Source organism: Gambusia affinis, linkage group LG15 (genome assembly GCF_019740435.1).
Source record: "Gambusia affinis linkage group LG15, SWU_Gaff_1.0, whole genome shotgun sequence".
Taxonomy (NCBI): Eukaryota; Metazoa; Chordata; class Actinopteri; order Cyprinodontiformes; family Poeciliidae; genus Gambusia; species Gambusia affinis.
The window spans coordinates 12,358,846-12,370,341 of record NC_057882.1 but is presented as its reverse complement, the minus strand read 5'-3'; the positions used below and the strand labels follow the sequence as shown (position 1 = coordinate 12,370,341).

General features: G+C 38.1%; 2 protein-coding genes across 4 annotated transcripts; both read left to right on the top strand.

Annotated features, from left to right (window-relative positions):
• The first annotated feature begins 453 nt into the window (after positions 1-453).
• Positions 454-3,248, top strand: cwc15 (CWC15 spliceosome associated protein homolog). Of its 2 annotated transcripts, none has more exons than XM_044140939.1 (7): positions 454-555; positions 951-1,092; positions 1,584-1,696; positions 1,810-1,913; positions 2,433-2,543; positions 2,672-2,799; positions 2,880-3,248. In XM_044140939.1, exons 2-7 carry the CDS (start codon positions 962-964, stop codon positions 3,007-3,009), a joined length of 717 nt encoding a protein of 238 aa, XP_043996874.1. In that variant the 5' UTR covers positions 454-555; positions 951-961; the 3' UTR covers positions 3,010-3,248. The 2 variants fall into 2 exon arrangements, with proteins under 2 accessions (XP_043996874.1, XP_043996875.1); XM_044140940.1 differs by lacking the exon at positions 454-555 and adding an exon at positions 646-732.
• A 421-nt stretch (positions 3,249-3,669) lies between these two features.
• On the top strand, positions 3,670-10,956 carry mtmr2 (myotubularin related protein 2). 2 transcript variants are annotated; one of them, XM_044141215.1, is made up of 16 exons: positions 3,670-3,914; positions 5,040-5,139; positions 5,240-5,263; positions 5,461-5,527; positions 5,661-5,755; positions 5,836-5,940; positions 6,075-6,179; positions 6,257-6,340; positions 6,436-6,585; positions 6,662-6,850; positions 7,287-7,472; positions 7,558-7,764; positions 7,874-7,966; positions 8,057-8,170; positions 9,217-9,393; positions 9,479-10,956. In XM_044141215.1, the coding sequence occupies exons 1-16, from the start codon at positions 3,838-3,840 to the stop codon at positions 9,641-9,643; spliced, it is 1,938 nt and encodes a 645-aa protein (XP_043997150.1). In that variant the 5' UTR covers positions 3,670-3,837; the 3' UTR covers positions 9,644-10,956. The 2 variants fall into 2 exon arrangements, with proteins under 2 accessions (XP_043997150.1, XP_043997148.1); XM_044141213.1 differs by having other exon boundaries at positions 5,037-5,139.
• Positions 10,957-11,496: the final 540 nt, after the last annotated feature.

Sequence of the window (11,496 nt, the reverse complement as noted above, 5' to 3'; positions counted from 1 at the left end):
TCTTCTCAAAATGAGTGACAGCTTTTGGGCTGCACTTTTTATGACAGAATAATTTGTACATCTAAGAATTTAAATGTAATAGTTTTCCAATTTTGATCTAGAAAGACTTGCTTTCTGGCGTAATGATTGTGTCCTAGTATTCAAGTAGGTTTTGGTTCTTTAGGCAGGATGTTTCAAAAAAATAGTTTTTGTGCCAGACGAACATTTGCAATTTGGCAGTAAATGACAACACAAGTTTAAGGATTTATACATTTTCTGCTAATACCTGCCCTCTACCGTCTCTTCCATAACACTACAAGTCTTCCTAAAGCCAACACATTAGAGTAGACAAGTAAGCCGTTTTTATCTGTTGACACCCGTTTATATTTTACAAATAAAATTGTTTGGAAATACAAATATATTCCACAAAGTTATGATGACACTATTTTGTACCAAGATCATAATATATATTTTGTCCCAGTTCTATAAACGCATCTTTTCCTTTTTTGATGTTTATTCCGGAAATGACGAAACACGGATTCGAGAAGCTGTCTTTTGTCGTGTGCTAGCATCCTGGTAAGTATTGAGCCTTTGGGGAAAAAACTACTTATAACCATGTATCTGATATAGAGAGTAAAAATTTACACAACTCACTATTTAAAAGAATATTATACTTTCACTCACTTTGAGCGGAACATTTGTGATACACAGTTGATGAGACAAGCGCATTGAACCAAGTTAGCCTGTAGGCAGGTATTTAGCATTTGTAGCTAACATGCTAACTTTGTCTTTAAAGTCTGTTGATCATTTAGTAGGATTGTCTAATTTACAGTTAGATTAAGCCTACCAAACAATGCAGATTTTCTCTGTTGCATTGAATACTCTAACGAGGATGTGAAATACTTTAAGACAAAACTAACTTGTTTTCCCACCAGATGTATTATTTTATGTGTTACGTTTTAATTAAACAGAGCCGTCCAAGATGACTACAGCTGCAAGACCCACATTTGAGCCTGCGAGAGGAGGCAGGGGGAAAGGAGAGGGAGATCTGAGTGCTCTTTCCAAGCAGTATTCCAGCCGAGATCTTCCAGGTCATACAAAGATCAAGTACAGGTCTGTAGATCGAATATAAGGGCTAATTCAAATTTTCATGAGAGTAGATTTTATGGTTTTTCAAAGGAGATTGAGAAAATAAGTGGTTTTACGTGGAAGAGAATTAATAAACATTTCAAATGATGCAAAGACCATAAGTGCATGTTAAAAGAGGGGTAAAAAAATAGTAATTGTTGAAAATAAAAGCTTAAACAAGCATTATTTGTTGAATGTTGGGATTTGTTGATGGCTTAATTGACTTGCTCGAATTTAATTGAAGCAAGTCTGGATTCATCACTCAATCTACCTCCCAACCTACGCCCTCAATCATGACAGCTAGAGCAAAATCATCAGGGATAATGAGTTAATATTTGCTTTCTCTATTTGGTGTTCCTTTGGACGAGATTACGGTAGAGCGACTGTTTTGTGTCATCATAAGTTATTTTTAGTTGTTTTTGTTTTTTTTTGGGGGGGGGGGGGTTGTCCTACAATAAATACTGTCTGCTGCTCAGGCAACCCACCCAGGATGCCCCCGAGGAGGTGCGTGCCCGTGACTTCCGCAGGGAGCTGGAGGAGAGGGAACGTGTCACTTCCCGTGACAAGACCAGAGAGAGGGGACCCAGAGGTTTTTGTTTTAAAGATATAATAATATTCTTAGGCTACATTTCTGACACAGTTCCTAATTATTCAATTGTTTTTTTTACACACAGAATCAATTATTACTTTTTTTTTTTCCAGAACACACCACATCCTCATCATCATCCTCTTCATCATCTTCAAAGAGGCCCAGACTGGATCAAATCCCAGCAGCAAACCTTGATGCTGATGACCCTCTGACTGACGTAAGTTCGGACTCACGATGGTCAATATAGACATAAAAGTTTAATTCGATGTTTTGTTTTATTTATCCAGTAAAATTGATTATAAATCATATTTAGAAATCTACTATATTGCTTTTTGATAATATATTGAGTGCACGTCAGTCTAGTTAAAGCTGCTCTCTTAAAACAAAAGTTCACTAAAGATAACTTACTGATTATTAAATAGTCAACGTCAGGACATCGCTCATGCAATTGTGTCAATAAACAGCACAACATAGCTGCATTAAGTCATCGTTTTGAATGTATTGTTACTTTTTGTATTACTTGTGTAATCACCCCTTGAAAATATAGCAAAAACAAAAAAAAAACCTATTCTTGTTGTTTTTTGGTTTGCAGTTTATTGGTTTCACAACAAATCAAAATTCTTCAGACAATAAGCAATTAATGGTGTTATATTTGTGAACCGTACTACTAACTTTATTCGTCCTCTTTAAAACTCTCATTGGACTCCCCATCTCATTCTCTCCTCATCCTTCTAAGGATGATGAAGATGAAGACTCTGAGGAGGACAGTGACGATGATGACACTGCTGCCCTCTTGGCTGAACTGGACAAGATCAAGAAAGAGCGAGCTGAGGAGCAAGAACGCAAAGTAACGACTGAACACTCGTGTTTCTGCTTATTGTCGAAATGGATGTACCGTTATTAATTGTTAGAAAGGAGCTGAATGATGTCTCTTTGGGCTTACTTCCTTTGTTTATTTTTTGTTTTCCACCTCAGGAGCGAGAGCAGAAGGCAGAAGAAGAGAGGATTCGAATGGAAAATATCTTGAGTGGCAATCCCCTGATTAATTTGGCCGGCCAGCAGCAACAGAACCAAGTTCAAAATACATTTAGAGTCAAAAGGAGGTAAATTTCTCAGACAAAAAACATTTGTGTGTGTGTGTTGTTTATCACCACCAGTAACCTTCTCATGTTATCGTCTCTAGGTGGGACGATGATGTTGTGTTTAAAAATTGTGCCAAAGGAGTGGATGAGGCTCGGAAAGAGAAACGCTTCGTCAACGATACGCTGCGCTCAGAGTTCCACAAGAAGTTTATGGAAAAATATGTAAAGTAAAGGACTTACTCTGTGCTTTATTGGATCATTTTTATCATTTTTGGTCTACAACCCTCAAATGGTAGACGGCATCTGCTGCCATTGAAATTCATTAGACTTTGCAGAGCAAACAGGTAAATGGCTGTATATAAATGAGTTGCATCCTTTGTTTAAATTTTGTGAAAACATTTTGAAATGTGATTTAACATTTATTATTGTGGTTTATTTTTTATTTCAATAAACAATGACTTGGCTCAGTATTTTTCCCGTGAAATGTCTTCAAATAGTTCTCAGTGAATGTCAAACAGAAGTGAAATTTAAAATCTTTCCCACAGAAAGTAATTTTTACATGTCTTTTTATGGTAAAATATTTGCTAGTAATGCATTGTGTCCCTTAGTAAAAATGTATGCACTAGGGGTATCTGAGTAAAGTGGGACTTGTAAAAAAGTTTTTTCATGACCTATCACCATTAAACTACCTTAAAAAAAGTTGGAATGTGGCAACCTCACCATATTATTTGTAAAAGTCTGATACAATCTCTCAGTAAAATCCTTAACCTTTTATTTCTTTCTAGTTGCATATAATAAAAATAAGTTTTGTAATAATCTTAACTATCCCAGGGACTGCTAATATCTCAAATAACCGGCAGAGGGCGCCATCCTTCACAATGTCCTGTTTGAGACATGGATTGGGAGGCTTCTGGGAAAAAATGGCAGCTTCCTTTTGTTTGTGAGGATTTTCTATACTGGGAGTGAGCATTTAAAGGCGGTGTTCAGCGGAAACCCCGGTCTGCATCACGTTTTCGGAGCTCGCCCTACATTTTCTTTAAACTTTTGAAGCAGGAGAAGATGGAGAAGAGCGGTAGCGTCGATAGTTTGGGCTCGAAACCCTCTTCCCGACAGCCAAGTGTTGATTCATTGTCCAGGTAGCTAAACCCTTCACATCTTATTGCTTTTAAATGTGGGTGAAAGCCTGAAAATTGACGCACTAATGAATATAAGGGCTTCTTAAACGTGTTTAATGTTTTCGTCCTCCAGTGTCATAGATGTAATTTTAGTAGTGAGTGTTTAAACTCCAATAATTAAGTCCGCCTCCTAAATTGTCACAAGACGATGACAGATGTCATTAAAATAGGACAAGAGCTTGGCTTGCATGTATCAGTTTTTCTTATTGTTTCTGAGTTCAGTTGGCTATCTGACATAAAAGCTCATGGAAGCAATAAAACCTATATAAAACATTCCATTTAAAATCCAAGCTGTGTGTGAGACATGGGCGTTGTTCATTCTGTTGTACATCAATCTCAGACTCACCTGCTGTTCTATTCAGTTTAGTTTCGTGTTAATTGCATTCATATACATAGAGTTCAAAATTATCCTAATTATAATTATTCTAATTGTAATTCAATACTTTCCAGAGTTGCACTCTCGATAATTCAAATCGAGACTCTAAAAGTTTCACCCAGTTGCTGACTTAGCAGCGATTCCTCATCCTGAACAAGCATGTGGTGACAGTGGAAAGGAACCACTTGTTTTTATCAAGAAGAAAACTCCAGCAAAACCAGGCTTAGTTTGAGAATTTATGAGAACCACAGAACCTGTAAGATACAAGAAAAGTTGATTTGCTAGATAGAAATGGACATTTATTGTGTTATCTCAAAACACTTCTTCCTGTCATGAGAAGAATATTGATTTATAGTGACATTGAACAGCATTGCACAGCCATACAGTTAAATATTTTAATAACATTTATCATAATCACAATGGAGAACACTAAATATCATGATCAGGAAAGCAATCCAAAAACATTAATTGAAGTTTATGGTTATATGACAATATGTGAAAGACTTGTATGGGTATAGAAGCTTTTAACTTTTTTTTTTACTATAGATATATAGTAACTAGATGAATCTGATGCAAAAGGGGTATTAGCTGCAGAAGGCTGGTTGCATTGATATAGCTATCAATTTATCGTCAAACATAAATCTAAGTTAAAGGAAGAAAGATTAAATCATTTTCTTATCTTCTCTCTTTGTTTTATCTGTTGTCAGCAGTTCCACCTCTCGCTCCGACCGCTCTGCCCAGGCCAAACCTCCATCTGTTATGTCCTCCGACTCTGTGTCGACGTCTGCAGAGTTTTCTCCTGAGCTCCGGGTTAGTTGCCTGCGTTCAGCTCATTGATATTCTGCAGCTTGATCAAAATGAGTTTTCATAACTAAAGAGTAACTCTCCTCATTTATGCGTCCCCCCCCAGGTGAAGCCTAAAGCCACTACCAAGGTATGCTATTGTATAAGATTCTGAGCCCAAATCAGCAACCTTTCAAAATTCTGAGTGAAATTTGTAAAGCTGACGTTGTAACGTTGCATTAGTTCTCCATGATTTATGAGGGTATTTTAAAATTTTTCTATAAATCTGTGAATATTAAAGTCATATTTGAGATGGAATGACTGCTTTGCATGTTGGATGTTTTGTAGAAGGCACATAGAGACTCGGATAAAGAAGAACCACAGTTGCTTCCGAATGAAACTGTGCAAGATATGGGTAATTTATTTCCTTTTTTTGCTTGGGACTTAAAGGGCTAGCACTGAAAGCTAACTATTATTTTCAAATTACTGAAAAGAAAATTATTGAAGAATTGGGCTTGATTTTGTTTTTGTTTGTTTTATTTAAATAGCACATGACATTACCTACTTCTGTCCTTTCACTGGAGCGCTGAGGGGAACAGTGATGGTCACCAACTACAGGCTTTTCTTCAAGTCCATGGACAAGGTGCGTGTGGACCATGTTAAAGATGAAAACGCTGATGGTAGTTTGAAGAATTGTTTTGTTCATTTGTTGCTCATATCTAGGATCCGGCGTTTATGCTGGATTTACCTCTCGGGGTTGTAAGTCGAGTGGAAAAAATTGGAAATACTCCGAGCCGTGTTGACTCGTCATACGGCGTAGTTTGCAAGGTGAGTACCTGGCGTTGTTTCATACGTAGATAAAACCGGATGATTCATCACACGTCACTTATTAAAAACCTACATTTCTACTGTTGCTAATGTTTTTTTTTTGCCATGGTGACAGACTATTTGCTGTTTTGCAGGACATGCGCATTCTGCGATTTTCACACAAACAGGTGGATGACGCTCTCAAGAAGTCGATTTTTGAAGTTCTGATGAAATTTGCATTTCCTGTTTCCAACGGACTGGTGAGTCGCTCTCCAAGTCACTGCTGCTGTCGCATTAACGTTCCACAACCGCTTCATTTCTCCTCCTCACTACACAGCAAATCTTTGCCTTTGAATACGGGCAAGTTTTTCCTGAAAACGGATGGAAGGTGTACGATCCCATATCGGAGTATAAAAGACAGGTAATTCCAGGAGCACGAAGCTTTCATGTTTTGCTTAATCTTATTCTGAGCATTCTTACAGATGTTTTTTTTTAAATTATTATTATTATTCTCAGGGTATACCCAATGAAAGCTGGAGGATAACGAAGGTAAATGACCACTTTGAGCTCTGCGACACATATCCGTCCACTCTGGTGGTTCCGGTCAACATACCAGACGAAGAGCTGAAGAGAGTGGCAGCTTTTAGAGCAAAAGGCAGGATACCTGTGAGTGATCCATCCCAAACATGCATGACTTCGTCTCGTCGACGGTGCTTATGTTCTCCTGACCTTCATGTGGCAGGTGCTGTCATGGATCCACCCAGAGAGCCAGGCCACGGTGACGCGCTGCAGCCAGCCGATGGTCGGCGTGAATGGCAAGCGCAGCAAAGAGGATGAGAAATACCTGCAGGCGATCATGGATGCTAATGCTCAGTCCCATAAGCTTTTCATTTTTGATGCCAGACCGACCGTCAACGCCGCTGCCAACAAGGTCGATATTATAAATCTTTGAAAAGTAGTTTTTAACTTGAATTTTATAGATGGATCGAATTAGAGCTGCTAGAATTTGTTGACACCATTATGCAAAACTTATTACAAAAATGCCAGCATGAATTTAGAGGTACGACTATTTTTATAACGGTAATTTTCCAGCTCCTAAGCAGTTCAAAAGTGATTTCTTACACTCTTTCATTAGCAGAAAAGATTATGCAGACATACATTAAACTCCTGTGTGAAAAGTCTTAAAATAATCGTCTTTTATTGTGGTTTCATTTCTACAATGAAAACTGAAAAGCTCACTTTTTAACGTGAGAAAATCTACTCTTTTGCTATTTTTAATCTCTAGTATGCACAAGGATTCTGTTGTTAATGATGTTTGTATTGAATATTAAGCTAGGAAAAAATTATTTCTCTCTTCTTTTCTGCAGATGAAAGGCGGTGGATATGAAAGTGAGGACGCATATCAGAACGCTGAGCTCGTGTTCTTGGACATCCAAAACATCCACGTCATGCGGGAGTCGCTACGCAAAATCAAAGATTTAGTTTACCCCAATATCGAGGACTCCCATTGGCTGTCCAACCTGGAGTCCACTCACTGGCTCGAACACATCAAGGTGGGCAGGATTCATTATGAAAACAAGCCACCCACCAACATTTCTTAGCTACTTTGTGTTTATTTTTCTGCTGGTGTGTTTTCAGCTGATTCTGGCCGGAGCGCTGAGGATCGCAGACAAGGTGGAGTCTGGGAAAACGTCCGTGGTGGTGCACTGCAGCGACGGCTGGGACAGGACCGCCCAGCTCACCTCTCTGTCCCTGCTCATGCTGGACGGTTACTACAGAACCATCCGCGGCTTCGAAGTGCTGCTCGAGAAAGAGTGGCTGAGTTTTGGACATCGCTTCCAGCTGGTAAAATTTAAAGTTTTTAACCCTTTAAAAAATATATATATGTATATATATATTTGTATGTTGTAGTTTAAAAATACATAACCGACTTTCCTCATCGTGGGTCTTTCAGCGTATCGGTCATGGCGATAAAAACCACAACGATGCAGACCGTTCCCCTGTCTTTATCCAGTTCATTGACTGTGTGTGGCAGTTGACTCGACAGGTAAGTAAAGGACCACCGCGTGATACATTTCTGTGTGGAGAAAGTGACGCTTGAAAGATAATATGTTTTTTTTTTTTTTTATTACCGAAGTTTCCTGCAGCTTTTGAGTTTAATGAGTACTTCCTGGTAACAATCCTGGATCATCTCTACAGCTGCCTGTTTGGGACATTCCTGTGTAACAGTGAACAGCAAAGGTTGAAGGAAGTAAGGGCTCTTTTGATTCTGCATTTAGTCATTTTTACTACTATAAGTTGCCGTCACACTCCTTGCCACATATATTGTGATATCTAAACACATGTTTCACATTTTGTGAAACATCAAATCCTGTTGCATTTGTGTGTGTTACTCAATATTTGTATGGTGAATGTTTTTGGGGGTGAATAGTGTAAAAATGTACAGATGGTATTGCATTAGGACAGAGTAAGGCAATTTTTTTCAGCATCTCTGCTGTACCTGCAAACTGGAACTGTTCAATATGTTGAATTGCTGCCATCATCTCTACCTGCTGTATGCACATTTCTTTGTGGTGGAGATGCTGACGTTGACAAAAAAATGGTGGCAAATAATACAAAAGAAAGAAGTGACTCAAGTGGCTGCAAAACCAGGTTAAAAGAAAGAGGAGCGGGGAAACCTAGGAACAATCCGCTGGTTTAAATAAAAGCTTTTCGTCGTCATCATATATTTATTCCATACACATAAAAAGGTACATAGTAAAAAGATAACACGAATAAGATTTCACTTCTTATATGTTCATATTTGAGATGCTGCCACTGAGAACAAAGCGGACTTGTAGTCAGATTTCTTGTTTTTTTTTACACAAACTTGGAGAACAAAACAGATTCTGATTGTTTTTATTTGACTTTATAGTGATTTATGTCCAACCTGTCCAAAACCTTCACACTTAAACACAGAGCAGGTACTAAGCTCTTGTTTTTGAGGGGTGAAATAGCTACGTTTTTCTGTATAAAGCAGCTGAAGTTTGTCTAGTTGAACTCAACTTTAGTCTTTCGTTCTCTCCTGCATGAAGTGCAGTTTGATTCAAAGTGATCAGTGCTTAGTTCAAATTTGTCATGTAAATAAAACAGATTTATTAAGTTGGAAGCTTTCAGCAATTTCACGTAGAGTTTTATTGAATCATAATGCGGATTCACAATAGTGTGACGGGGACAGGATAATTTAAACAAATGACAAAAACAGTCAAGATGATGCAAAAAACATTAATGCAGTTGTTTTTTCTCCTTAATTTAAAGGAGATTCCCAAGAGGACGGTCTCGGTGTGGTCCTACATTAACAGCCAGCTAGAGGAGTTCACCAATCCAATGTATGTAAACTACTCAAACCAGGTGCTGTTCCCCGTTGTCAGCTTGCGCCACCTGGAGCTTTGGTCTGGCTACTACATCCGCTGGAACCCTCGCATGAAACCGCAGGTATATCATAAATTCTTCTCTGCTAGTTGGTTTTTAAGTGCTCCAAAGCTGAAATGTAGGCTTCTTTTTTTCCGTCTTTGACAAGGAACCTGTTCACCAGCGCCATAAGGAGCTGCTGGCGAAGCGAGCCGAGCTTCAGAAGAGAGTGAACGATCTACAGAGGGAGGTGACGAACCGCTCTGCTTCATCGTCTTCGGAGAGGGCGGGCTCACCCACACGCTCCATCACTCCCGTGCAAACCTTTGTTTGACACTCAATGTCTTTATGAAAGCAGTGCTTTTATGCCTGGGAGAACATTGGAAAACTAGGACTCGGTGTCACAACTGGATCCAAGAAGAGCCTGTGTGTCGATCCGCCTCTTTAGGGGACGAATACACTGCCACCTTAAGTTTGAACACGCAAAGATGTGTGACTATTCAGGTAGAGTGTGTTTACGTTGGAGATGTCTGAGATCACTGGACAGCAGCCATATATGAAATACTGGTCCTGTGAGGTAGGGAGGGCATGTAAAAAACTAAATAAAGAAGGACTTTAATGCCTGTTGACCCACCCACAATCAGTGTTAGTTTTTACACTAGTTATCATTTGGGTTACGTTTTTTTAATTTTTAATGCCTCATAGGAACACTCACTCCACTACTTCATGTTCATTTGAAAGCACAGCAGCACAATTTGTGAACACATAGTGCTGCAAAAAAACAGAAGAAAACATAACAGTGTTCTTTGAGTTTGTACATATTTGTTTCAACCGATAACTAAAAAGAAATGATGCTAACATTTTTAACACTTGCTTTGTCTTCATAGATCAATACTGTTAGACTGTTGCGATCAAATATCTGTTTTAATTTGAGAAGGGATACTACGTATAACATTCCTTTTACTGAGCAATTCAACTTTTGTAAGTTTAATTTCTCTAAGAAGCTAACATTATTTATTATCCTGTAGTACGGACTGGTTATGAACGGTAAGCATTCTCTTTCTCTTGGTCTCATAATCCTTGGGTGATATCAGTAAGTTGCAAAGGATATGCAATAATTTGGGTTTGTTTTGGTTATTAAATGAAATGTAATAATTAGAATCTGTGCCTTTCACATAAATAATCAAGAGTAAAAACTGAAATGTGCACAATGATGATAAAAACACTCGCATGAAACACTAATCAGCCTCATGATTTTTTCCTCATGCAAGCTGTTGAAATGTTTGGTAACTTCCCTAATAGCACTAGCAGTAATGATCTCTAGTTTATAAAAAGTGCCTTTCATGGTAAAAGAAATAAGAAAGGTTGACTACTGGTGGGAACTCTTACATTGTTACGTTTCTGCATTGTAACTTTTAAATATCTAATACCCACTAACAAACTAATTGTTCTTAGATTGTTACATATTTCTCTGTGTACATCTCTGTCACTGATAATGCATTACTATTCCTTTAAAATGTAGAACTATTAGTCATAAACTTCCACAACATTCCTTGTACTGTGCTCTCTACCATTATTCATCTATTTCCTGCATTGTCAAGTAAACTGTCAGATGTCAAACCATATTAAACTATTTAATAAAAGTGACACTGTGGAGTCATTTTTAATGTTTAGTGATTATGAGTGGATAATGTCTAATTCTGTCACTTTAGATTGACACATAATTAAATTGGTAGTTGTGCCATACTGTTTATGCATGTGTTTTGATTATCTGAAGATTAATTAAACGGTGACCACTGAGCTAGGCAAAGGTTGGGATATTGTTGTAAACTTTACACCAAATTTCTCCCTGATCTGTTTGCAGTGTTACTTGGTTTTCATGACTCTGTTTAATCACTAATGTTCTCTCACAAAACTCTTGAGGCCTTTACAGAAGAGCATTGGGTTTTATTTAGGGGTGCTAAATTTGTCTGAACACCACAGATTTTTGTTGGTCTGTCACATAAAATCGCAAAGAAATGCATTGAAGTCTATTGTAGCTTGCCAGGATTCCCTTGATTGGATAACTTCAGATTGAGGTTAACTTGAGATTTGTTCATGATATCCACCGGAACTTCCGTGTTATCACTTTTTTGCTTGCAAAAGGGCTTCCAATCATATAAACACCCTAAAGCATTTAAAAATATT

Coding starts and splice junctions, on each gene's coding strand:
- mtmr2 (XM_044141213.1), top strand. CDS start 3,838: ATGGAGAAGAGCGGTAGCGTCGATAGTTTGGGCTCGAAACCCTCTTCC. Junction 3,915..5,036: donor AGTGTTGATTCATTGTCCAG/GTAGCTAAACCC, acceptor ATCTGTTGTCAG/CAGTTCCACCTCTCGCTCCG. Junction 8,171..9,216: donor AACAGCAAAGGTTGAAGGAA/GTAAGGGCTCTT, acceptor CTTAATTTAAAG/GAGATTCCCAAGAGGACGGT.
- cwc15 (XM_044140939.1), top strand. CDS start 962: ATGACTACAGCTGCAAGACCCACATTTGAGCCTGCGAGAGGAGGCAGG. Junction 1,093..1,583: donor CATACAAAGATCAAGTACAG/GTCTGTAGATCG, acceptor TCTGCTGCTCAG/GCAACCCACCCAGGATGCCC. Junction 1,697..1,809: donor CAGAGAGAGGGGACCCAGAG/GTTTTTGTTTTA, acceptor TTTTTTTTCCAG/AACACACCACATCCTCATCA.